The sequence below is a fragment of the Parasteatoda tepidariorum genome, chromosome 1 (genome assembly GCF_982258835.1).
Source record: "Parasteatoda tepidariorum strain Cologne lab strain chromosome 1, Ptep-v5.0, whole genome shotgun sequence".
NCBI lineage: Eukaryota > Metazoa > Arthropoda > Arachnida > Araneae > Theridiidae > Parasteatoda > Parasteatoda tepidariorum.
The window spans coordinates 89,044,230-89,070,915 of NC_141755.1; the positions used below are offsets into that span (position 1 = coordinate 89,044,230).

General features: G+C 28.7%; 1 protein-coding gene across 4 annotated transcripts in view; it reads right to left on the reverse strand.

Moving 5' to 3' along the window:
- The window catches only part of LOC107447537 (uncharacterized), a 108,302-nt gene that overhangs the window by 23,313 nt on the left and 58,303 nt on the right, over positions 1–26,686 (reverse strand). For 3 of the 4 annotated variants that reach the window (XM_016062466.4, XM_087168649.1, XM_043052245.3), the window contains 2 exons: positions 26,385–26,550; positions 3,613–3,714 (listed from right to left, as the gene is read on the reverse strand). In XM_016062466.4, coding sequence (XP_015917952.1) covers positions 3,613–3,714; positions 26,385–26,466 — 184 coding nt within the window. In that variant the 5' untranslated portion in view covers positions 26,467–26,550. Of the gene's footprint in view, positions 1–3,612; positions 3,715–13,080; positions 13,468–26,384; positions 26,551–26,686 lie in introns of those variants that run through there. The other variant, XM_071179480.2, reaches the window with a different exon arrangement.

Consider the following 26,686-nt stretch of genomic DNA (forward strand, 5'->3'; position numbering starts at 1 on the left):
TATATATATATATATATATATATATATATATATATATATATATATATATATATATATATATATATATATATACAAATTAACATGAATAAAATAAAATACTAAATGGTAGAGAAACAAGAATGGTAAAAGCAAATAGTCGTTATCAAGACACATCTATTGCTATAAATGCGATATTTCTGAATAAGGAATAATTATCCTAAGATAAAAATTATTCTTTATATGTGTCTTATATATATATATATATATATATATATATATATATATATATATATATATATATATATATATATATATATATATATACAAATTAACATGAATAAAATAAAATACTAAATGGTAGAGAAACAAGAATGGTAAAAGCAAATAGTCGTTATCAAGACACATCTATTGCTATAAATGCGATATTTCTGAATAAGGAATAATTATCCTAAGATAAAAATTATTCTTTATATGTGTCTTATATATATATATATATATATATATATATATATATATATATATATATATATATATATATATATACAAATTAACATGAATAAAATAAAATACTAAATGGTAGAGAAACAAGAATGGTAAAAGCAAATAGTCGTTATCAAGACACATCTATTGCTATAAATGCGATATTTCTGAATAAGGAATAATTATCCTAAGATAAAAATTATTCTTTATATGTGTCTTATATATATATATATATATATATATATATATATATATATATATATATATATATATATATATATATATATATAGAAAGCAGTCACGGCTGTTAAAGTGCCTAGTACTATTTTTTTTTTCGTTCTCCTCTCTAGATTCGAGATTCCTATTATAGTGCATTAATAGAAGAAGAAAAAATATGAAGTTCATATTTTTTTTCTGGAGGCAAAGTAACAGTGTTAAGAAGTAACACTTTTTTTTCTCCTTCTTCTTTTTGATAAGGAAAGGGGAGAGGGGAAAAAAGAAGATGAGAAGAGGGAGAGGAGAAGCAGAAGAAAAAAAGATAGGGGACTGCAGAGGAAAAAGGAAAATGATAGGGTCAGGATCCAATTTCGAATCCCCCCTTTCATCTTTATCCTCCTAACTTACTTCATTTTCACTTTCGATAAAGTCTGATAAGATGCGTTTAAAAAAATATACATTTCTGTTCCCGTCTATAATTAAATAATAAATAAATTTAGTAGTTTCATTTATAAATTTATAAAAAAAGAAAACAAAAATTATTAATTTATAAAACGGATGAATGAATGCAACGTGTAGTTAAATAGCAAAAAAAGCCAGAAAGTGTTGTACAGCGCAGTCACACAATTAAACAATATTAATCACACATGAAAACAAACTGTGTTCAAGCGATATTACGGATCTTGGCTGTTTGACCAGTGTTTTTCAAAAGAAGGGTAACCCTCTGACAGTAATAAAACTTGACACAGAAAAAAATGTGCGAGAAAAAAGGCACAGAAAAAATAGGAATGGCTTTTAGTTTCATACAAACACAAAATATAATTAATATTTGTACCCCCACCTCTCCAAAAAAGCAGCTATATCATACTTTTTTAGGCAAATTAATTTGTTTATTGGATTAAATAAATAAATGAAAGTGGTTGCAAAACATATAGATAAATTATGCTTCCATAGTAATTAAAACCAGGGGTCTGTCTAGGTTTTTCTGAGAGGTACCTATTTTGTGAAAATTAAAAATTATATTGAAAAATCAACACAAAAATATGGTAAAAATATGAATTATAGTTTCTTACGAGACTCAAAAATTTTTTTTTGAAGAAAAAGTACCGTTTTTCCTGAAGTTGAATTTGTGAAGGTACCGCTGAACGGTAGTAAATTTGGCTTGGACAGACCCCTGAAAACTCTTGAACATTGGGCAAAAAGACACTATTTCTGGAAAGTATTATTTCTAAAATAGTTAAATGTTTCCAAAACTATCAATATTTAGAATAAGCTTTTTTTTTATTTTTTTTTTTATAAAAAAGAATATATATTATAAATACAAAGTTTAATAATCACCACATGGGATAATAGAAGTTGCCTAATATAATAAAAGGTTTTCAAACTCATGTCATTTAAATCATATTAAAATCTCTTTTGATTGAAGTAAAAAATTTGAATTTAGCCTATTTAAAGGTTTAAAAAAAAAAAAAAAACTTTCATCTTCATAAGAAAAGGGGATAAACCATGGAAAGAAATACAAAGTTCACATTTATGGCATTTTTCATGCGGCATACCACTGAAAAATTGAAGAAAAAATATAGTTAGGTTTAAAGATTTGAAAGTAATATTCGAATACTCTTATAAATGTTGCTCGGCAATTAAGTAACGGCGTCTTGTCAAAACTTTTTTTTTTAAACCTCAACACAATGCAAATTAAACAACAGCTTAATATCACAAGAAAAACGTCTGACAAAACTTATTTTTCTATCAACCCCCCAATGACGCGAAATGAACAGGAGGAAAACGGGGCAAAAGGACGAACTCCGAAGTCCATATGGCTGCACTCATCATCATCATCATAATCGTGATCAGCAGCCTCCTACCTGACTGACTTTCGTGCGACAGCTGGCAGACCGACCCGACTTTAAAGAAAAAAAATCCGCACTCAAAGAATAAAAAAAAAAAAAGAAATAAAACTTCGAAGTAAAATATAAAAAGTAGACTCGCGTGGATTACGCGTGCCGCTGCGAGCTTTTATAACACTTTTTTTATAGTAAAAGTCTCCCTCTTACCAGCAAGTTCAAACAAGCAAAGATTTACTCCGAGATTTTTTTTCTCCTTTGGGGGGACTATGTCCTTTTTTTTTAGCAGTTTCATACATGGTAATTAATGCTTCATGCCTGTTTGAAATGGGGAGTTCTAGCAATGCATAACCTTGCTTTTATAAAACCCCTCTTCCAAGAAGGTTATATCAAGACAAACTCTTCCCCTCGCCATTTTTTTTTTTAAATGTTTATGCAGCTACTTCTTTAATTCAAAATAAGATTGCCTATTTCTTATTCAATATTACAAAACAGACAAAGATTTCATTTACAAAAATACATAAATAAAAATAACGTAGATAAGTAAACAAAAATTTATTTGTTTTCACTGAAAACTTTTGAAATACTGGCGTAAAATAATTTTAACTCAACAAATTTACTTTACTTATTATTATTTTTATATTATATTACATTTTAATATTATATTATATTTATTATAATAATTTTCATTTATAATAATTTTTATCAAGCATAATTATTTTTATTATTATAATTATTTTTTAAAGAAAAAAGGGAGAAAAATAATATTTTAAAACAACCATTTTATAAATACCGCAAAATCGAAATACTTATTATCTATAGCCCTATTTGAAACTTTTGAATAAATTATAATAAGCGAAATATTTTTAAGGGATAGAGAAATAATTTTACGGCCGCTATACAAAAATTAAAATCATAAAATCAAAGCACAACATTAAATGAAATTGAATATGACAGGTAAACTTGAACTATCCAGGATAGTTCAAGTTTAAGGATAGTTCAAGATAAGGATAGTCTATCCTTATAATAAAAAAACTATTTATAAAATAATTTCTTGTGTTTAAAATAAAAAGAATGTCAAATGTGAACTTACCAGCTATCCTTAAGATAGCAAGAGTGTATAGCACCAGTAGTAACATAGGGTGTTGCATTAAAACTAGAATGCGGAAAGCCGACTCTTCCAGCCACTTTTGACCTAAAATAACATTAAAAATAAATTAAAAATTATGACACATAATTAAATAAAACATTAAAAAAAATTCCAAAACATATTCTAATTTCTCAGAAATGATTAACTCATTCTAAATTTCCAAAAATACATTTTGTTAGTAATAAAAGCTTTAACAAATTTTTTATTTTATAACCGTTGTTGAACAGCCGACTCAATGTTTTGGGCTTACGACTACTAATGTTCAACTCCGTAGCCTTGTAATTTTGAACCCAATCCAGAAGACAAGGGAACTCCTGGATCAAATATTGGGAGACATTTGCCTTCTTGGAGGACTTTTTAAAGGAACTAAAAACTACCTACAATTATCCCCACAAACGCAGAGATATTTCGCCCATATCAAATTATATCGCCTATTTTAATTTGTCGTCAACCAGATTTGTCGTTTTAATTTGTTAAAACCAGAGGATCTGCTGAAATAGCTTATACATATCAAATTTTAGGTATTTAAATCTTAGTTTTATTAAGTTATCTTTATAATCTTTCTTATTAAGTTATCTTAAATCTTAGCTTTATTAAGTTATCTTAAGTAGTCTTTATAATGAAACATAATTACCTCTAAAATTTTTCGAATGATTCAAGTTTCATATTTCAAAATCACTTATTTTTCAAAACACTTAAAAAAAAAAAAAAAAAAAAAATTACGAAAACGTGCCAAAATCGTTCACAATTGTAAAATTCAAAATTGAAAACCTGTCATTTTACTTACTATTATTTCTTAATTTTTTAAAATGAAAAAAAAAAAATGAATATAAAAATTGATACTTAACATCCATAAAGCTTTAAATGAAGTGCGATTGCCATATCTCTAAGAAAATACTTCTAATTTTAAGTTCGAACACATGTACTCAAGTGTAATTAAAATGTATTTTAACTCAGTACAATTATATATTTTACATTCTCAACTAATAATCAAAGATTAAAACACTGTTTTTGCTTCTTTTTCCCCTTTTTTTAAAACTAATTCCGTTAAAGAACGTAGTAAATGCGTTATTAAAAAGATAAAAAAAAAGTGTGTATATTGAAACAAAGTAGTCAAGGTGGCACCCTTATCAGACGGCGGGATAGACCTAAAAAATTCTAGACAGAAAGAAAAACTAGAAGAAAAAGAAGAAAATGTCAGTTAGCAAGCCAAGCAGTAGTGGCAGCCAAGGAGCTAAATCCAGACTAAATGCATCAACAGTGGAGAGTTGAAAAAAAAAGAACTAACTAGCATTGACTCTTAGTTTACGAGAAGAAAAATACTATATATCTAACTAAATAGAGGCATTGAGACGATTTTTGGGGAAAACAACTTTTACGAAACCTTGAAGAAATTTAAAAGAGATCGTTGCTGAACGGAAAGAGAGAATATTTAGGAAAATTTTAATACATTTCGTGAAACACTAAATAACAATTCTATCGTAACTAAATTAACAAATATAGAAGAGAAAATGGTGTAATTTGGTTAAAAAAGCACAGAAAAATTAATGATTACTTTTAGTGAGAGCCCTCAAATACTGCACAAATGAAGTGATAAATGAAAAAAAAAAAAAATTCGTTGAATAATTACAAAGAAGATAAAGTAAGAGACAAAACTTAGAAAACAAATGTATTTATAAAAAAGTCAAATTCGTTAAATAATTATGATTAAAAGGAAGCTTGCGTAACAGACAAACAATGACCTATAAACCATAACAAATGTTTACTTAATTAACAAAAGAAATTCAGACATAATTATGATTACAAAGAAACTTTCTTAGCAGACAAACAATGACCTTGTAAACCATACAAATTATTCTATAATTAATAAAATTTTTTTTGAATAATTATGATTACAAGGAAGCTTTCGTAACAGACAAACAATGACCTTAGAAATTCCACAAATGTATTGAAAAAAACAAAAGAAATTCATTAAATAAATATGATTCCAAAGTTGAACAACATAAATTATCTTTCATTATATTTAAGAGCATTAGTTGTAAAATAATGCATTTTATTTAATGAGAGTTAAGAAAAATTATTTTCATATATATAGAGAGATTTTTTTATTAAATTAAAAATTTACAGCCAACTTTTACAAAGGTTTTTGAACTTCTAAAAATTCAATTTTGAACTTAAAGTATAATGTCGATTAATTCAGTTTAATTTCTGTTAAAGGTAAAATTAAGAGAGTAATCCTTTGTAAATTTCATTAAGTACAACTTTTAAAATCACAGATGGTAAAATTTTTATTAAAAAAAAGACACCATTTGTCAAATATTGAGAAATCATTAATTTTCTACCTTCTGTCATTTTATCTTTTAACTGCATATTTATCTCCTTAACCTATAACATAATCTCTGTCAGATAAAATCATTTATCCTACTAATAAAATTGTACCAATTTAACCCCAAAATGATTATATTTTTAAAAAAAATTTTTTTACCATTTGTGATTTCAAACGTTGTTTTCATCGAAATTCAGTTACAGGGTTTTAAATAAAAAATATAAAAAAAACTTCGAAAAAAAAGAAGAAAAAAAAACTTATATGTTAACATTTAAATTTTTCACATATAAATTTTTGAAATAAAATTTTTATTTCACAATCTTAAATAAAAATGTACACATTAGTTCACCGTTTACTCTTAAAGGAAACTTATTAATTTTCTGAGTCTCTTTCATCCGCATAATAGACTACATGTTCGAAATCCCGGAAATTTGATAGTTCCTTTCACAACGTAATTTAACAAGATATTTAACAAAAGTTCTTTAAATGTGGTACAGATTTCGAGAAATTTTATGCAAATCACTTATTTTTCAACACTCAACTCGGCATAAACTATAACCACTAACATAAACCATTTTTTTCCTAAAAATATTTCAGAATTTATCCATAAATTATTTAAAAAAAAAAAATTATAACCAATTTAAAAAAAATATTTAAAAAAAATAAAAAGGTAGACACGATACAAATGTTGTGGAGTAGTTTTCTTAGAAAAGAGAAAGAGTAAAAAGACTACAGTTAAGGTAGATAACCGACAAGAAGGTATTTGATTAATAGCCTGAAACATTGTTTAAACAATTCCGTCTCACATGTACTGACTGCTCTTGAGATAATTTAAAAAGGGTGAAGTGTAAGAATGGAAGGAAATAAAAAATAAAAAAAAGCACTTTAATTCTTGGAGAATATATTTCCCAATCACATATCAGTAAAACTAACATCCTATAGTTTCCATAGGTTGATTTCATCAGCGATAAATTTATCTAGCGCAAATGCAAATCTTCTTGACTCAGTTGTAATAAACTGTGTAGAACGGTAGTATATTATTTACTGTTTATTAGATACAAGAGAGCGCTGTAAACTGAAACCGTACAAGAATTAACCTAGTGGTGATTGATGAAAAGTGTCTAAAAGTGATTCGAAAATTTGAAGCAATATCAAAGGGGAGGGGAGAGGTAAAAAAATACTTGAAGAATTAATGCAAGAAAAACCATAGTAATATTTCTGTAACTTTGCAAAAACGAATTAGTTAAGTCATATTAAAAAACGAATATGACCAAGTAACCGTTTTAAACTGATTGCGGTACAAAAAGCGAATATTTTTAAATATTAAAACATTTTTTAAAAAGTTATAGCATTAAAAATTTACATAAATAGTTCAATTACTTAAAGCACGAAAAAACAATAAAAGTGCTAATAGATTCCGTAGAAGACGTTCCAATATTACGTAAGCACACAGTAAGGGGTGAGGGTGTTTGTGATTGGCTTAAAATGAGGGTATAAGTATGAGCAAGACCCTGAGATCCCATTATTTTCAATTTAAAAAACAAAACACGAAAAGAGGATGTAACAAAATGTTAAGAAAAATTACACTAGAAAAAATTTCAAGAAATTTTTTTCCCTCAAGATGTGTAAAATTAAAAATAAATAAATAAAAAAAAGAAGAAGAAAGAATGAACTAAAACGTAAATTTTGTATTTTTGCAAAGTAACATCTTATATTTGAATTTAGTCCTAAAAATCTTAAAATTAGATCACTACAGTAAAATTCAAATTTCAAGCAAAAAACAAAAGGAGGGTTGTTGAGAATTACATACGTAAGCATGGGGGTAGAAATTTGCTTATATTTGCTGGCAAGGGGAGGAAGCAATACTAATTGGTCAAAAACAAATTTATGCGATATATTAATGGTCTCATATCACCTATGTCCAATGCAGAGAAGGCAAGTTTACAGATATTTGTTAATAGGGCTCTTTACATCAAAAGAAGAAAAAAAATCGACTGGTGATTTAAAAGAGACATTTTCCCATCTAGAAACAAGTCTATATGTTACTGTGAATGACCGAAATTGGTGGTTGTTGACTTCCATGGGTGAATGTTGACAATCACACATTCGCTTTGGTAAATGTCCGAAAGATATGCTAGTTAAGTGCCAATGGCCGGTACTCTTAACAGTGATGTTTCTCCAAATCTATCTGCAGCAGATATTAAAATATCGTATAAATATAATAATATCAACGAATAAATTAAAATCAAATCAGATATAACAAACATTTCACCAAAGCGACTATGTGATTGTTGACATTCACCGGTGAAAGTCGACATTCTCTCGATTTCGGCCATTCATTTATATACATTAAAGATTTGTCCTAAGTGTGCCAATATTGCCTAGTAAAAGCGTGCGCAATCAGGGAAGTTATCGATCCACTACAAACAGAGCAGATCAACGAACCTTTAAATTGTTCCCTAGCCACCTGGAACAATCTATAAATCAATTTCATCACACAGGCCGAAGATGATTATCGATGGGCTTACAGAGGGCTAAAAAAAAAAGAAGTTAATCTTTCTATGAGCCTAAATTCAAATTGACAAAGAGGAGAAAAATAAATATCGCCGTAGTTCAAAATATCAGAGTAATACGTTGAAAACTTTCTATTTCGAAATCGAGTGATTCACTTAGAGGAGATTCTTTCCAGAAAAAAAAAATTGCGTCTAGGCGGTTGAGGAATGCTGTGTAAAGCCGGCTGCCATGAAGGCACAAAAAATAGGTCATCCCTTAACCTAAGTAGCGTAATATGTACAGCGACACTATATAAAGAGGGAATTAAATGGTAGCGATGATTGCGAGCACCTGGAGTTCTAAATTTTGGGTGGAAAAAATCAGAACAGATTTTAAACAATGCGTAACGTTTTTAAACAAAATCGGAGAGAAAATAATTTTTTTTTAATTTCATAATTTTTTTTTTAATTGAATTAAATGAAAACCTATAAGGCAGCTGTATAAGTAAAGCTAGAATTTAACGGTGGTCCGAGATCTGTAAAATTTGCCTCAGACCACTTTAAAATTACCATTGGTGGTCATCCGGTCTAACAATCAATGTACAGGAATAGTACACTTTTCGAGTTTTGATGGTCTGTTATTGCCACAAAATAGTATATTTCATGAAAATAGTAAACATTACGCATTCTTTGTATTGTAATTTTTCATTAAATTCATTTCATTAATGTTTTTAAAAAAAAGTCATAAATACGTACATGTAAATGCACCAGAGAAAACGTGTATGGTCTATTTATTACTTTCAGTTGTTGGTCTTATAGACCAGTGACTATTATTTTATTTCAAAAGAAAAATTTAAAACTAGAGCTTTCAACTTAAAGCTATTTTGTAATAACGTTAACTGAAATTGATACATAAAATAATTTCTCGTGTAAAAAAATAAGTCCTAAAAAAAAAGAAAAGAACCACATTTTATTTTAACTCTTATCACTGATAAGAATGAAACCTAAATCAAACAGGAGAATAAGATTGATAATTCTTTTATTTTAGATAGGAGGCACGATAAAATTTCTCACGGCCGTTAGCTTGCATTTATTGTTGCAAGGGAAAGAGCTTAAACAAAATGACAACAAATTAACGCTTATAATACATCTAAGCTAAAAATTACTAGGAAAGTAGAATTTATAATAAAATATAAATTAAAATGTTCTTTTTGGTTGAAAAATAGCATAATGGTAAAATGGTTCGACTTATGCTTTTAATTAATGTTGTTAGATGCAGCGTGGAATATAATGGACAACATTTGGTGCTACTTCATAATTAAAACAAACAATATTTTAAGATTTTTTCCCAATTTGCATGCCTTTATAAAGCGCTTGCCTATGTTAAAGTGTAACTGAATTTACCCTTCATTTCATTTTATTTACAGTGAAAATTCATAAAAAAGGTAAATTCGATTTTAAAAAACTTTGGAACAATTTTGGTTTTAATTTTTTTTCCTGTTCGGTGCTTAATTATTTTCGAGTCCCTGTTTTCAAATTTACAATCGGTTTTTCTCCATGAGCCACAGTTTCTATGCAATTAATTGAATAAAATATTCTTAACCAGGATTTTTTGAAATTCACTTGAATAAATACTAAGCACTCCCACTTTTCTGCTACGAGAGGAGTGGTAGGAAGAAGGTATAACATTTCAGTTTATGATGAGATTGTTAAGGTTTTATACTATTTGGTCTTAAGAGTTATTCTGAAAGAAGCAGACAAGTTTATATGAATGTATATTGCGTTTTTTATAAATTTGCACCTTCAGACAAAAAATAAACTAAACTAAAAATATCACTTAAAAAAATCTGTAGCTTTTTGACAAAAAAGAAATTATGATTTGAAATAATTGTACACAAATTACATATGATTTGTATAAATACAACAAAAATTTTAACAACAGGCTTATTCATTTCAAAAGATTTAAAAACTAAAAATTATTGAGTAGATAAAGGAGTGAGGAAAAAAATACATAATAGATACAATGTTTTCATTGAACATTTTACTGAGTGTGTGGAGAAAGAGAAGGGTAAATCCCTTCCACGTGTTCGACACATAAAAATGAGATCGGAATAATCGATTAGACACTTTGAATCCCTTTTCTTTCCGCAACATAAAAATAAAAACTTTTTTAAGAGAGATCATTATTCCTGATACACACCTATTTGAAACAGAAGCACGTGCTATCGTCATAAAAAGCAAAAACAAAAAAGGCATCGGACAAGAAAGAAAAAAGAACCTTAAAAGAAAACAATCGAAGATTTGATAGGGGAACAAGACAAGCATCAATGGAGCAGAGATCATCCCAGTCACGTGATTTCTAACATCGCTTTCTTCCTTCTTTCCTAGAAGAAAACGGGAGGCTCTGGATTATAAGGTTCAATGGTTGGACCCTGAGTTCACGACGCGCTATCAATATTAACACAAGACATGATTTTTTTTTCTTATACAAAAAATTGATGATCCTTTGTATTCTCTTTGGACATTGACTTCCGGAATTCTTAAAGAAGAGTCTAAACACTTCGAACATCCATAATATTCGAATATTCATTTTCAAATGAAAATCAGGATAATAATCTTCGATAATGTTTCATTTCAAGTTAATATTAAACAGTCGGATGATTACATTTAGCATAATGTACTCTAAATAATCACTATGCTAAAGCGGCTCTTTGGTTTTATGTGTTGCTCCATATCAACTAAAGCTCTTCATTCGACAATTAATTGCGAATCTAATAATCGAATATTTGGGTCTCATTTTCAAAGTTTACAAAACTTGCAGACTATTACTTGTTGACAATTTGGTGGCAAAAAATTTATCTTTTGTCTAGTTTTATTCAAGAACCAAAGTTCAAAACTTGATACCTGCAAGCGACGTTATTGTAGGTCAATTTCTCGATTCAGAAGCCAATCAGGTTAGACACATACGCTCGACGTCGCTTACAGGTATCCAATTAAAACTAATTCGAACCACATGGTTAGACTAATCACTTCACTTCTTCCCGGGTTGCAATAGGTATTTAATATAAAACGATTTAAAAAATTCCACTTTTTATAAAGTCGTTTGAGTAAGAAAAAATTATTTTTATTTAAAAATTAAGTTATTTTTTAATCTAATTAACAATGAAAAAAATCCATTTTTCTTTCATTATTCTTATATTATGGTTAGCAATGATTTTGAAACAAAATAATGTATACTAGTGCACTTTTTAGGTAACAATTCTTTCTACAGCAACTGTTTACAAGCTGTGAGAAAATGAAAGTTCTTTTTAACTTATTTCTCATAGAAACACTATGGAATATATAGTTTTCTTATTGTAAAATATCAGTAGAAATCAGTAACAAATGGGCATAATGAAATGGCAATAAGAATTTAAAAGATTTGTATCAAAACACAATTGCTTATTAAAATGTTTTAACTTCCTCTGGAATAATTTTTTATTTATTTATTTAATGTTACATGGGTTGAAAATTTTGCAAAATGCTGCGAACTTTTATGCATTTAAGTATTTGAATAAGCAAATAATATAAATTTTAATTTAAGTTTTTGTTGAAAAATACAAATTTTAAAATAAGCAAAATGTTTCTGAAAATTTGAACACATACATTTTCTTAGTTCTAAATGTAAAATGGGATATTTTAAATATCATACACGTGAATGAAAAAAAAAAAATCCAACAACTTTTTTTTGTTTATTTTTATATTTTAGTACAAATATAATTTTCATAATTTAAAATATATTTTTAATAACCATTTGACTGCTTTTTCATAATTAAGAAACAGCAAAATACATTTTTTCTTGTAATTAAGAGCTTCAGAAAAAATATATATAAACGGAACACCGGTGTCCTATTATCCAAAATGGTTTAGGTCCTATTAATATTTTATCCCTATATTAATATGTACCTAGAATTCTTTAGAGACTGAAATTATTAATTAAAATATTCAAGACAAACAATTTATTTTTAATTTTCTCAGAAAATATAGATACAAAAAAAAAGTATGTAATATATCGATAGGAAGACATTAGAGAAGACCAATGGTGAATATTAGTATTTCTCTAAAAATCAAATTTTAGTAAATATAATTAAAAACAGCAAGACGTAATAAAAGTACGTTAAAAAATTTCACAATTAATTTCTCTAGATAACACTTTAAAAATATTTTCAAATTAATTTGATCAATTAATTACGTTAATATTTTTAAATTAATTAACAGAATCCATTAACAGAAGTGTGTTAGGTAACAATACAAAAATTAAATATTCGTTTTATTTATAAATATAAATAAATTGAATTTCAAGAATTTCACACAAAAAAAAAATCATTGATTTCAAACAAAATGAAATAATCATAGTCTAAATGGTAATGTGGTCATACACAATGCGACAAAAAAGCCGCATTGTGCAATAAATCTAAGTCATTTGTTTGTCAGAACCCATCCATTCATGTTCGGACAGGAAAATGTCGCAATACCATTATTAACATCTCATGATCGTGACCGTTTAGCAAAGCATCGTGTACAGACACACATTGCAAATGAGAAAAAACTTACATAGAGTCCGGCATCTCCACCTCACTTCGTCGTAAGTACTGTTGCAGCAGGTCCTTCCGTCACTTGACATGTCCGGCAGCAGACCGGAAGGGCAGGGCGGTACATCGCGTTCCGCACCGCTTCGCCTTTCCATCACAAACAAAATAATAATAACAACGAGAGCAGTAAAACAATCCACGTCTGAAAAATAAAATCCACAAAGAGCTTGACTAAATCACGGTCGGCGTCGAACATTTCGATGCATAAACACACCAAAAGAATCCATGAATCCAAGGCATACCGGCGCACAACTTTTTGTTTAATTCACACAACAATTACAGCACATCATGACACTGCACAGCGTGACAACATGTAATCCATTGCGATGAGTGGATGAATCTCGACTGGATGGAGTGGGAGCTTGGAAGAGGACGAGCGTATGCAGGGTTGCCAAAAGAGTGAGGAGGTAAACGCATTTGGCGATACGCTCGCCAGCACCTTCCATAGCAGTTTCTTTTTTTTTATTATTATTATTATTCCTCTTGCTTATGGAAAGGACAAAAAGAAATCGGTATGCCAGGTGCTTCTAGCGGCGCATAACAATAAAGTTATTGAAGATCACTAGAAATTTGGCGAAGTAGGCATAACAGAATTAATTTCGACTGGAACAGTGTTTGTTTCAGAGATATTTTTGAAATAATTTGAGGGCACTTAGTCTTAGAACGATTCGAAAGAGAAATTTTTACTTTCTTTGGGGCAGTTGCGGAACTTTAAGGCCGTTTGAAGCTATTTGATAAAATGCAGCATAAATAATTTGGTAGTGTCCAGTTTAGTGAAGGTAATGAATTTTATTACAACAAGCAGATTTGGTGTGATTGTATACAAAAATGGACATTTTGAAGCAGAAATATTTACTATCTTGGGGCAGTTGCACAATTTTGAGGCCGTATGAAGCTATTTTACTTTAACTGGGAGTGTAAAATGAGATAAAATGCAGCATAAATAATTTAATAGTGTCCATTTTAATGAAGGTAATAAATGTTATTATAACAAACAGATTTGGGGCGATTGTGTACAAAAATGGCCATTTTGAAGCAGACCTCACACAACTGTAATAGAATGCACAAAGTAAGAAGACAATCTGGATGAGATAAAGATGCTTAGACAATAATGCAAAGATTATCTTAAATTTGCGGCCCATTTAGTTCAAACAAATATAACTCAGAAATGACTCAGTAGCATTTTACCAATAATATTCCACACACTTAATATTAAAAGTAATGAAGCAAACAGAAAACAACATATGCTACCATTTAGTTTTTTTCAATTTGTAGACATTTAAAAACATATTTAAAATTTAGGGACGTAATGCAAAACATACGAATAAATATTACAGAAATTATGTAAAGCAGCCCTAAAAAGTGTTTTTGTAAGAGGGCGAGTGGCAATATAATAAGCCACATATATTCCAAATGTGATATTTTTTACACTTAGCGGGTTCTTAGTATTGTTTCCAGATAAATACTTAACAGTTGTAAGTTTTCATAATTTATAGTGGATATCAGTACAATGCATATAAACACTAACCGCCTACATAAAATCATGATGAGTTGCATCACAAACGCTTTCCCGTTCAATTTGAAAACGTGGTTTGTCATTATATTGCTGCACATTCTTAAATATTATTTACAAAAACTATTATTGTATGTAAGTGAATTAATAAAGTTAGTTAATTAAATAAAGTTAGTTAATTAAACGAAGTAATTAAATAACCTTTTTGAAGTTGAAACAAAAAATTGTTTTTGCTGCTAGAAGTTCTTAAAATTTTTAAATTTTCAAAATACAAATTTTAGTTAGAATAAGTTTCAAAATATTTAAAAATAGTTGTATGATATATATTTTAATTTAAATAAATTTAATTTTGTATTAAACTATGCATATTAAATGCTTATTTTCAAACTTAAAAAGATAAATAAATATAAAAAAAAATATTTCAAGATAATGCCTCAATTATATAGCTTGGAAGAATGCTGCGTGCATTTTATTAATATATATAGAACAATTTTTTAAAGTTATTTCTAATAATAACAATAAATTATTAATAATGAATCAGAAAAAATATTACTGGAGCTACTCGGGTCAATTATGGAGACGTATAGAAAGATCAATGTCGGAGATCTCAATGAATTTAAAGAAATAATTTTAAAAATTTGATTGAATCCACAAATTCGGAACTCCAACTCATTTGAAAATACCATTTCGGAATATCAATGACACCATTTGGAACATCGTTTTTACGATCGAATGCCAATTATGAAGAAATTGAGTTGACACCTCAGTTGACAATTGAGTTGACACCTCAGTATTTAGCTTACAATCATAATAGCAAATTTCCAGTTTTAAATTTCTAGCTATACTTAAGCTTTAAAATCACATAAAAGTTACATAATTTCAACACATTATTTTAAATATGAAAATGACAGATAACGGCCAACAGCGTAATATCGTTCAAGTTTGTTTTTTTCTCTCCCTTTTTATAAAAAAAAATTTTCTCCCTTAAATTGAACGTTATTCTTTAAGAAATTTCAAATGCCTTGACGGCATAAAAAAGAACCTGTCTGGCATCTTTTGAGTAGCAAAGTTTTCTAAAGAAAGCTGGCAAATTGATCGGCTCTGCTGAGTTTCGCATGTCGTGGGTCCGATATAAAAGGACGCACGGCACAACAATGGAAGAGAAGCAGATGCAAAATAAGGAGAACAACGAACTCCCTCAAGAACACCAAGAGAAAGATCGACAAATGGCGATGCATCGCCTTCTTCGATTAGCCACTCCGAGAAAGAAAACACAACAAAAATCTCAGAAGCTATTTTTATATCACATCTTACACTTCGCCCATACATAACAACTGCCACTGGAATCCTTTAACGGTGTTTCTATTGGGATATAAACATTGCCTATTGATTTAAATACCGTTCATCAAATCATGAATTAATTGCCCTAATTGAAGATCTAAATTTATGAAGGTTCTATGTGCCATCGTGAACATTACCAATCGATTTAAATACCGCTCACCAAATCATAAAATAAATGCCATAAATGAAAAGCTTAGTGGATGAAAGTTCTGATTGCCATTATAAACATTGCCAGTCGATTTAAAAATCGATAATCAAATCCTAAATTAACTACCATGATTGTGGATGAATGTTTTAAGTGAGATTTTTAAAAAAATTGAGATTTTTGGAGGAAAGATCTTATTTAGGTCCAATTTAACAATACATCATTCATTAAGTTTTCGTAGCTCAGCAGATTTCATAGAATAAAGGTATTAAGGGTTAATTTTTGAGAATTATCGCAGTGGAAGATAGTTCCAAGTACATTTGGCAACAAACATTCGAGAAGTAAACTTAAAAAAAGGTTCTATTTTTGCAGCAAATTAAAGCACCAGATAGATGCGAATAGTTTATATAAATGTTAGGGATTTATTATATAAAGTTAGCAAATTTGAAGCTGGCGACCAAGAAATATAGACGATTTTTAAGCTTTATCAGTAACCTTTGCTCTCTTTCGTCAATGGATTCAACTTTAAAAATAATTTACAAAAAATCACTGTAAGGTCACCTAAAGCCTTCATCAATTCGGCTCATCATGAATGAAGCAGGAAAACTGACAATGCTTATGGTAGTGATAAGGTGTTTTAAAGCAGATTTGGTAAAAATTTTCTGAAAACGATTCATTTTGGTGCCATTAATAAATAATATCAATTTCCTAACTTTTGTTTAGATTTTTTATTTATTTCAGAAACAAAATACAATTAAATGGTTAAAAAATTATTTGCAATAATTGTGGGCGAAAGAAATTAATTATTTTCTTTTCTCCGTAACTTCTTGCGTAGCAGATATACAATTGTTTTTCGAGAAGATTAATAAAATGTGGGTTGACACGAGAAAGACCGAAACTTAGTTATGTACCCAAAAGCAGTCAAAATGACTGGATTGTGAAAGAATAACCAATGTGTAAAGAAATTTATTCAAAATTAATTATTAATATTTTTTATATTATTTACAGTTATATAACAAGTTATTAGTAAATATTAACAATAAAAAAAAAGTTATATGTTGTAAAAAAAGTCACAAAATTCTAAGAAATTGCGTCATTATATACATCATTGTTTTTCGAATTGAAATTAAAAAGCAGTTAAAATGACTTCTATGGGCAATCTAGTGTTAATAACAAACGGTAGCTTCCCAAAGATTTAACAAATAGTCAACAGCGAAGATTAAACCCTAGCAATACTTTAGCAAAGTTGAATAAATATTGGATGAATTGTAATAAACAGATAGTACAATTTTGGTCTTGATTGTGGTCAGCAAAGCTAAAAATAAAAAAATTTCTTCTCTGATAGAATTGGAATTTAGTTTATTATAATTCGCATAAGAGAATATTCTAACATATATTTAAAAAAAAATTAAGTAACAAACATAGAAATGCATAAGCATTGATCTATAACAGTAGTAATTATTTCATTGGTTTCATTTAAAATGAAACGCCGTTTTAAATTATTAATAAATTAAATTGTATTTCAGGGTAAAGCCGTACGATTCCTATTAAATAATAATAATTATGCTTTTATTTAAATAATATGAGAGATTGCGATTGATAAACAAGCGAATTAGTGTAAGACACATATGTAAAACAAAATCTTGCCAAACTCACAGCTTTGTTCTGATATTAAAACTTTGATTCCATTTAAACATACATTTTTCTAATGATTTTCATATTAACTATATTTTAATGGTATGTGATTTGAAAATCATGGCAGTTATGAAACAAAAATACATCTTAATAGTTTATTTGCCGAATTTTTCAATCATTTGTTTTAACGATCGAGTGACGCTTACATATGTTGTAACGTATCATAAGCTATATCAAGAACTATTCAGTTTTTCTTTTAAATAAAAACTTTTATTAACAAACACAAACATTAAGAAATATGCAATACCCGTAACGGGATAGTGAAAACATCATAAACAACTAGAAAACCCGTAACGGGATATAAGGAAACTCAAATTCCACAATAAAACTAATCTAAAAAGAATCAACAACTCTGTCGTTCTAAATATTGACTTCTAATTTAATCGTCTGCTTTTATTTTAAGTTTATCTCTTTATGCGTTTACTTTATTTTAATTATGATTTTGCAAACCCATTATTTCTTTACTATTTTTAGACTTTACAATCGTCTGCTTTTATAAATTCTTTAATATTTTTAAACTTTACAATGTAATCACTTTTGCAATATATTAATGTTTATTTCGCTTACCCAAGAACATTTTTCAAAACAAATGGAAAACACCCCTTTAATGAATTGAATATTAAATAAAATTATTCTTTAAATCAAAGACACACAACCATTTTTAATGAAGGGCCATTTGTACAGCAGGTTGACCATTGAAAGCCCACATGCCCAAGTATTTAGACATGTTGATAGAAGTTATAATAACTTTAATATAAACAATGTTTTAGACAAAATTCTTTTTATCAGTCAAGTTAGTAATATATTTGCATAAATTTAAATTCTTTTAAATATTAAAATTAATTTAAAACTAAAGAATGCCTAGTTGATACTTTTTATTAAAAAGATATAAAGATGGAGAAAAAGGAAAGTTTTTTTCATATCACGTGAAATAAAAGTTTAATTTAAAATAAATTAACTGTTATGTTAATGAATACAAATTTTAAAAAAATACTTTACTGAGCAATGCAAACGCAAATAAAATATTTTAATTAAAGAAATCTTATAGGGTTCAAAATGATTTAAAATAAAACAAACACAATATAGCTCAAAATAAGATTCAACATTCAGTTGGGATTCAGTTGTTTATCAGTTCAAATTATTTTTAATTTTAGAACATTTATATTTAAGAATATTAAACCTCAAGCTGGTTTTAGGCACTTTTAAAAGCTGCAAAGAATTAGAAGGAAAGTTAAAAAATAGCAAACATTTTAAAAATCTACGTTCGAATTTTGCGTGCTGTAATTATGTTGTATTAAAAATATCGAAATGTTTTTCTTTCAGACAAAAAAAAATAATAATATGGAAATGAGTAGGAAAAAAAATGGTCAAAAAATAATTTGGATTGACGATGAAATCGGCACAAATAAAGCACGTCAAAAGTGATTACTATTAGAACGCACGATTCGGAACTAGCGAGGCTCTGTAATATCGTATTAAAAAATTCCGGGATTTTTAAAAAAAACGCGTAGAAATCCGACAGTAACTGCCGTAAACACGATCGAACAGTTACGAATTAACGATAAAATGGACACTAATAATATCTTCAAAAGTGATTACTTAAGTTGGAAATTCAAGTATCAAAATTCTGTCCAATTAAAAAAATTGGGAATTTTAAAACTACCTTAATTTAGATTATGTGTATCAAAAAGTTAAATGGGCAGTTCAAAATTTCCGATTTTTTTTTCCTTTTTTAAAAAATTATTATCTTTATTATTATTATGTTCAGCTACTACTGAGGGCCGCAGATCGACAGCTATAGGCCGCAGGTTGCGCACTCCAACTTTAAATAAAATAGAGATAAGTAGCAATAAATATTTCTATTTATTCAATGAATATATATATTTAGCTTCAAACTGAATATTTAAAATAAAGTATTAAATACATTTATTTATTTATTTTATCTATTTATTTATTATTATTATTTTGAGAAACTTTAAAACTAGTAAGATGGCAATTGTAACAGGTAGTTAATATATAATTTTTTTTTCTGGTTAGTCCAAATAATTAAAGTATAAAGTTAAATTCCAAATGAAATGTAAATTGCATCAATTTACATTACAAAAACCAAAGCTCTCACAACTGATACCATCAAGAGATAAATATTAAAAATAAATAATGTTGTTTAATAAATGCCGAGGTAATTATTTCACCAAATAAATATAAAGACGAACTTTAAAAGTTGAATTCAAAACAAATTATTGATAGTTGATAGTATTGAAATGATAACAAATTGCCCCTTTCAAAATTTTAAGCCACCCTTGAACTTGACAAAAGAACGAACATTCATGAGGTACTTTTAAACAAGCATTATATTTATTCTTCCACGAAATGATTATTCCAGTGTTTACAGCGAGCGACCCTTCTTGACCCTTCCTTGGCTATACAACACCATATGGTCGGCCACCAGACGACTGTTTACCACCGAGATTTTAAAAATTTCTCTCCCAACAATAGGCAGAAAATAAAAAAAACTAAATAAATCGTAAAGAAGAAGGGGATGAGGAGAGAAGAAAGAAAACGGAGAGGAGAAGGCAAAGCAGAGACGCGTGTCGTCTGTCACTTTCTCTCTCTTCGAATAAAGGGACCGTCGGGGCACGTGCCCCTAGTCACCGAAGACGGTTCTCCCGCACCAACAGACAGCTGAACAACAAGCTACCTCCCCTTGCCCAGAACAAGAGTGGTGAAAATTACCCGACGATTTCTTATCCGGTGCATTATTGAATAAAAATGTGCGGTGCAAGTTTTATTCCAAGATGTTCGAAATACAGTTATCACCAGGTGACGTGCTCATTTCGAGAGTTTCTTCGGAAAAAAAAGGTGGAAATAGGAGTTAATTTTTCTCCTCTTAACCCCCCCCCCCAAGTCCCCCTTGCATCCCGTGCACCAGGTTCTAAATCTTCTTAAACCAGATGACATTATACAAGAAGGTAAAGGAAATCGCGCGTGCACTGATTTTCCAACAATAAAATTTCTGGAAAATAAGTAAATCAAAAAGAACAGTCACCGTTTCGCAACGACTGTAATAGATCAATATTGAGTAAGGTAGAAAACGTAGACTTCTTTAAAAAATGAATATCACCGGTTTCTTTATTTTATTTTATTTATTTTTGTAAATTGTATTTGCATGCCAATTAAAGTATCAATTTTAATTGGACAGTATTAATAATTACAGAATGTGCAATTTTTTATTATTATTTGTTTCACATTAATGTCATTGAAATTGGAGTAGCTACGAATAAACTATCATTTGCAGGTACTATAGTATTTTAGAAACGTTATATTAAAATAAACGTAAAATTAGACGTAAAATAAACGTTAATTAGAGGCACAGTGCTTCAGAAGAAAAGCTATTTTCAGGAGGTATTAAATTTAGAATCAAAATAACATTTTTAATTTTTAAAAAAAATAATAAAAGGTCGAAATTATCAAATTTAAATTTTACTAGATTGGATTACAGGGAATAATAAAAGTTGACCTTAAATTATTACTTTTTTAAATTTCCTTAGATACCTATATAAGAGATATTTAGCATCTTCATTGCGTACCATCCCGCACATTCACGCTCATACGAACGTGAATGTGCGGGATCATATTAACAGCGTGGATGGTGCGGGACTCTGAATTAACAGCGCATTTCCATGCCACAGTCTCCTAAAATTGCGCTTACTTAGTTATTTCACAACATACATGCTTGCGTATTGCGAAATCTTTCTAATTCATTACCTGACGGAGACCAGCAATAAAGAGTACACAAAGCTAAACTGTAACTATTGAGCAACATTAGTCTATATTTGTTGATTCAATACGTCCTAATAACTCATGAAAATAATAATAAGAAAAAATGAACTAATAGCATTTTACAACCATAAATTTTTAATTAGTAAGTTATGTGCACCAGGATATTAAGCCATTTGAACGAATGAGTAAAGGGTCACTTTTCGTGATCTGCCTCGTATACTTAATAAAAATGCTCAGGTAAAGACTTAAATGCGAAAAACGGGTAGAAAAAATATTTTTTTTCCCCCTTCATCAATTAATGGTCTAAATTTGAAAATCAAAAATACAAAATCCGTCGAGAAAAAAAGATTTGTTTATTTAAAACAAATACGTTTTTGAGGCTAATTTCTAACTTAAAATATAGTCTGCAACAGTTAAGGTTCCGGTTCCAGGGTCGGACTGGAAGTGTGGGATCGAGAGGGACACTTGAATAAGGGACCTTCAAAAAATGACTATTTTCGGTTTTAATTAACTATTTTCTGTTCAATAATTATAATTTATTTCTATTTTCTGTTTCTTGATTTAGGTAATTTATTGAAAATTTTAAACGTTTTTAAACAAGCTAAATATTTTATGCTTCATTTTTAAAAAGCTTCCTTTTTAATCCTATTCAATAGGTAAACGTTCTTAGAAAATTAAATTTGCAATAACAAATTATAGAATTGTTTTTGTAGTAACAAAACATAATTATCTAAATACGTTACAGAAAATAATGTATAATTTTGTACTATAATTGGTAAATACAGTGTTCAAATGCCATTTAGCCTTAAAATATTTTCTCTGTCTTTTTTTTCCTTCAATTTTTTTTAAAGGAGCCCCTCCCCCCAAGACTTATAAATTTATCAAGCACGCTTTCAAGATGTTAACTCCGACAATATAGCTGCACTTAATCACTTAACTGTTCGGTTCTTAAACAATAAATTTGAGTCCTTACCCAAATCAAAATTCTTGATGGACCCATCAAAAAATTTTGATGGTTAATGTTGGTTTCAGTGCGATTCATGATGGTCCAAAATCATTTGATGGTCATCATCCAACATTTTCCATTCTGTGCTCTTGGTGCTTGATATGCCAATAAATTTCCGTCGTTCCATGATGGAAAATGCTACTTTAATACTATGATGGTTAACCATCAAGAGAATTTGATTCACTTGATTCAACAATTCATGATCAACCGTGATGGTCCATGATGATTCCAACTATACATTTCCATGATTGTTTAATGGGAATTCTTGTTGGTTCAGCAGGAATATACCATCAAAACCATTTGAGATTCTTTTTATGTTGGCCCATCATAAATCAGACCGAATTCCTATATTGGGATGGTGGTTGTTCATGATCATTCCAACATTTGATTTCTAAGGAACTATGATGGAAATTTCTGTTGATCAAACCATCGAAACAAGTTGCTATTCTTATGTTGAACCATCGTATATTAGTTCGAATTCCTACATTGGGGTGATGGTTACTTATGTTGGTTACCATCAAATAATATAATGATTCATGATGGAATTATTGATGGTTATCATCAATATTGATGGTTATTGCCCCATCAATGGAAAACCATCCAAAATTTTGACTTTAGTATGTAGGCGAAAAATACGATCATCAAAACAAAAGTTATAAAAGCGTCGCTCCGACTGACAAAGAAAGATAATTCTAATAGTGGAAGTAATATTATTTTTACATAATTGTTGAGAAACAGGCTCCTTTAAACAGCGGAAACTGCTGCACCAGGGTAAGAAGAACAGATAGGGGTTCATTGGGTCGGAAAATGTCGAATTGATGCCCTTCTAGTTCTTTCCAGATGGGTACAAAGGAGTCGAAATCAGAATGTACCCACCTGCCTTAAAGAAAAGGGATCAGTCAATACCAGGTACCTACGGAAAAGAAAAACAGGACGATATGATTTCGAGGGGGTACTCGAGAAATCAATAAAGCCAGGAAATTTCAAGCTTTTTTTACCCCCTAAAACTACTCACTTTACTGCCTTCGAAGTGTCGAAAGTTTTGAAAAATTCGTTCTAGACAGAAAAACTTAATTTATTAAATTTAAATCTAGGATTTTAAACATAAGTGATAGTTTGACAATCAATAATTATCTTCTACAATAAAAATTATTAAAAAGTCAAATCTGCAAAAGATTTTAGAAAATATTGAATTTAAATATTAAATTATGCGTATCAAAAATGTCTATAAAAATTTAAAATTTTAAGGTCTTTTTTCTTATTTTATAGTATAATCATTTTTTTTCTACAATTTAAAATATTATAGCCTTAAAAGTTTTAAAGTTAAATTATAATCATAAGATGTTGATATTTTTTTAAAAAATCAATTCAAAGTACAGGGAGCTATGAAAAAATAGAGTATGAAAAAATAGAGTATGAAAAAGCAGAAGTGATAAATTAATTCTATTATGATGCAAATAAGATTGAAAAATGTATAATTGTCAGCTAAACTTTCAAGAAAAAAAAAAATTTAATAGGCTCATGCTCAAATGCATGAAAAAAAAATTTCAATAATTATCCTTGGTAGCAGAATTTACTGAAAAATTAATAATTATTACTACTACAATTTATGTAATTTAATTTATTAAGCATAAAATTACAAATTGCATAATAATGTATGAATATATTTTTTAACCGGAAAGATTAATGGAAGTTAAAAAATTTTGAATTCAGAAATAATAATAATAAATTTAAGTTCACTAAAAATCCGTGTGTTATACAGAAGCATTTAACATTAAATTGGGGACCAAAAGGTGTGACAGACGAGGCACTCACACAGTCTAGTTGATTTTGGAAGAGTTTCTTTTAAAATGAAAGATCAATGAACCAGACTTAAAAATAACAAAAATAAAACCACTCTCGGAATTTTGGAAGGGCATCTGAAAGCTGCACAGTTTTATGAAAAGAAGTCGAAGACGGCCCCTCGTTGACCATCAGCTAGTGGACAATGTCCCCCTTTGTGAATGGCACGCTTTTGAGCAGTAAATAACGGCAGACATCTGGTGCCAGGTGTCACTGACCTACTCAACAAAAATATCTTAAAATTTAAATTATTATTCGATTTGAAGTTTCAGAAGTTCGAAACAAAAATAATTTCCTTTCCTTTAAAATATTAATTAAACTCACGAAATAGGGTTTAAACTAAAAAAAAAAAAGAATAATGAAAACATTTCGAACATGAAAATTTATTTTACTAAGGTACGAAGACGTATTGATCTATACAAAAGTTTTTATTTCGTTAGTTTGGGGGAATTTCGTTACTTTTGGAGTTTTGTTACTTTTGGTACGCATAGGAATAGAAAACTTGCATTTCATGCACGCTTAATATTAAAAGTAACAAATTATTACAGTTTAAAATAACATTTTTTCTTTCTTTTTTTATTTAAAAAAAAGGGGGAAAAATCAATAACATAACTATGGTACCTCACAAATCTGTTAGATGCAACCCTTAAGACACAACACAAATTGAATTTCGCTATCAGCACACGCTACTGGTATAATAAATAGTAGTTAATTTTTTTCTCCCATTAATAATTCAGTAAAATAAAACAAAGTAGTAATAATTATATGACTGTCCTTTCAATTTTTTTTTAATTTACAACATACAAACAATATTTCTTGAGTATATATTTTCTGAACTTTCAAGTCTGCGTCATTTTCTTTTTTTAGAATTTTAAAACGATTATTCCGTAATTTAGAAGACAAAAAGTTTTTTTTTCCTTAAAAAGTATTTAAGTAGATAAAAAAAAAACATTTTAACAGGTATATAATGAAATACGACATACACACACATCTTAGAAATAACCAACGAGAAGTTTTCATTATTTTATAATAACAAACAGATCACAAAATAAAAAGAAGAAATAAAAGAAACGTATATAGCTGAAAGTTCAGCATCGAAATAATAAAAACTTTATCATAATAGATAACAATCATTTTCATTGTTTCTTTTAAAATTTCCGGCGAAGTTCAAAAATTATATAATACGAAGTGATTCATTTATTAATTTGATCATAATATCCACATACTAGATGAATTTCGCAAGAAATCACAACAGCGGAAATATTTATATTGTATGCGTTCAAGGTTTTCAAATCGTTATCTTTTCTAAAATTGTCTTCAAAATTCAGCTACAAACAACCCAAATTACCTAAATAACCTGCCAGCGAAAAACTAAAAAAAATTTCCCAGACGGGGAAAAATTAGTAGGGTATAACTCGTAGCCACCCCAAGCAACCCACTATTTTCCTTCTTTTTTTTTTTTTTTTTTTAATTTTTTGCAAATAAAAACCTTTTGGAGCATTAACGATTTTGAAATGGAAACACCCCCTCCTCCCTTTCAATAGGTAAGATCTTTTTTTTCTTTTCTTTTTCTTTAATTCAAGCACAAATAAAAGTAAATCAATAACTCTTTCTCTTAAAAACTTCCCTTTCATTTTTTCCTGAACAATTCAGCAAACAAATTACTACACCAAAAAAATATTTTGTTTTGTAATAATAAGTTTCAACTGGGAAATGACGCATCCATAAAACAACACTGCACGTTTTAAATAATATTCTATTAACAAGACTGCTGGGAAGGTAATAATGACGGAAACACATCAATCATTAAAAGAAAAGAAAAAAGAATAAGAAAACATAAACCGCAATTATGAGCAATTGAACACCTCAGATTAAGAATGGCGGCTGAATAAATATGAGGGGGTGGGGAGAGAAAGAAGGTAAACATGATAAAACGTATCTTACGTAGAGAAAAGAAATCCAAAGTGTTCCATACGACGAGTTCCTGTCCGGCAGAAGATTTGGCGGGTAAAATTGTAAACATCATCTTTTTCCTGAATGATGCAAGAATCGACACTAATGACAATTCGTCGTTTCTCCGGCTTCTTTCTTCATCTTCTCATCATCCGATCTGCAGGTTAAAACATGAATTAGCAAGGAGTAAAGCAATTATTGCGCAATCACTGGGAAACAAAGAATTTTATCGGTGTTATGTTGATAATTTTTTCTCTCTCGTTTTTTTCCGGTTTATATTATTTTGTTCACTT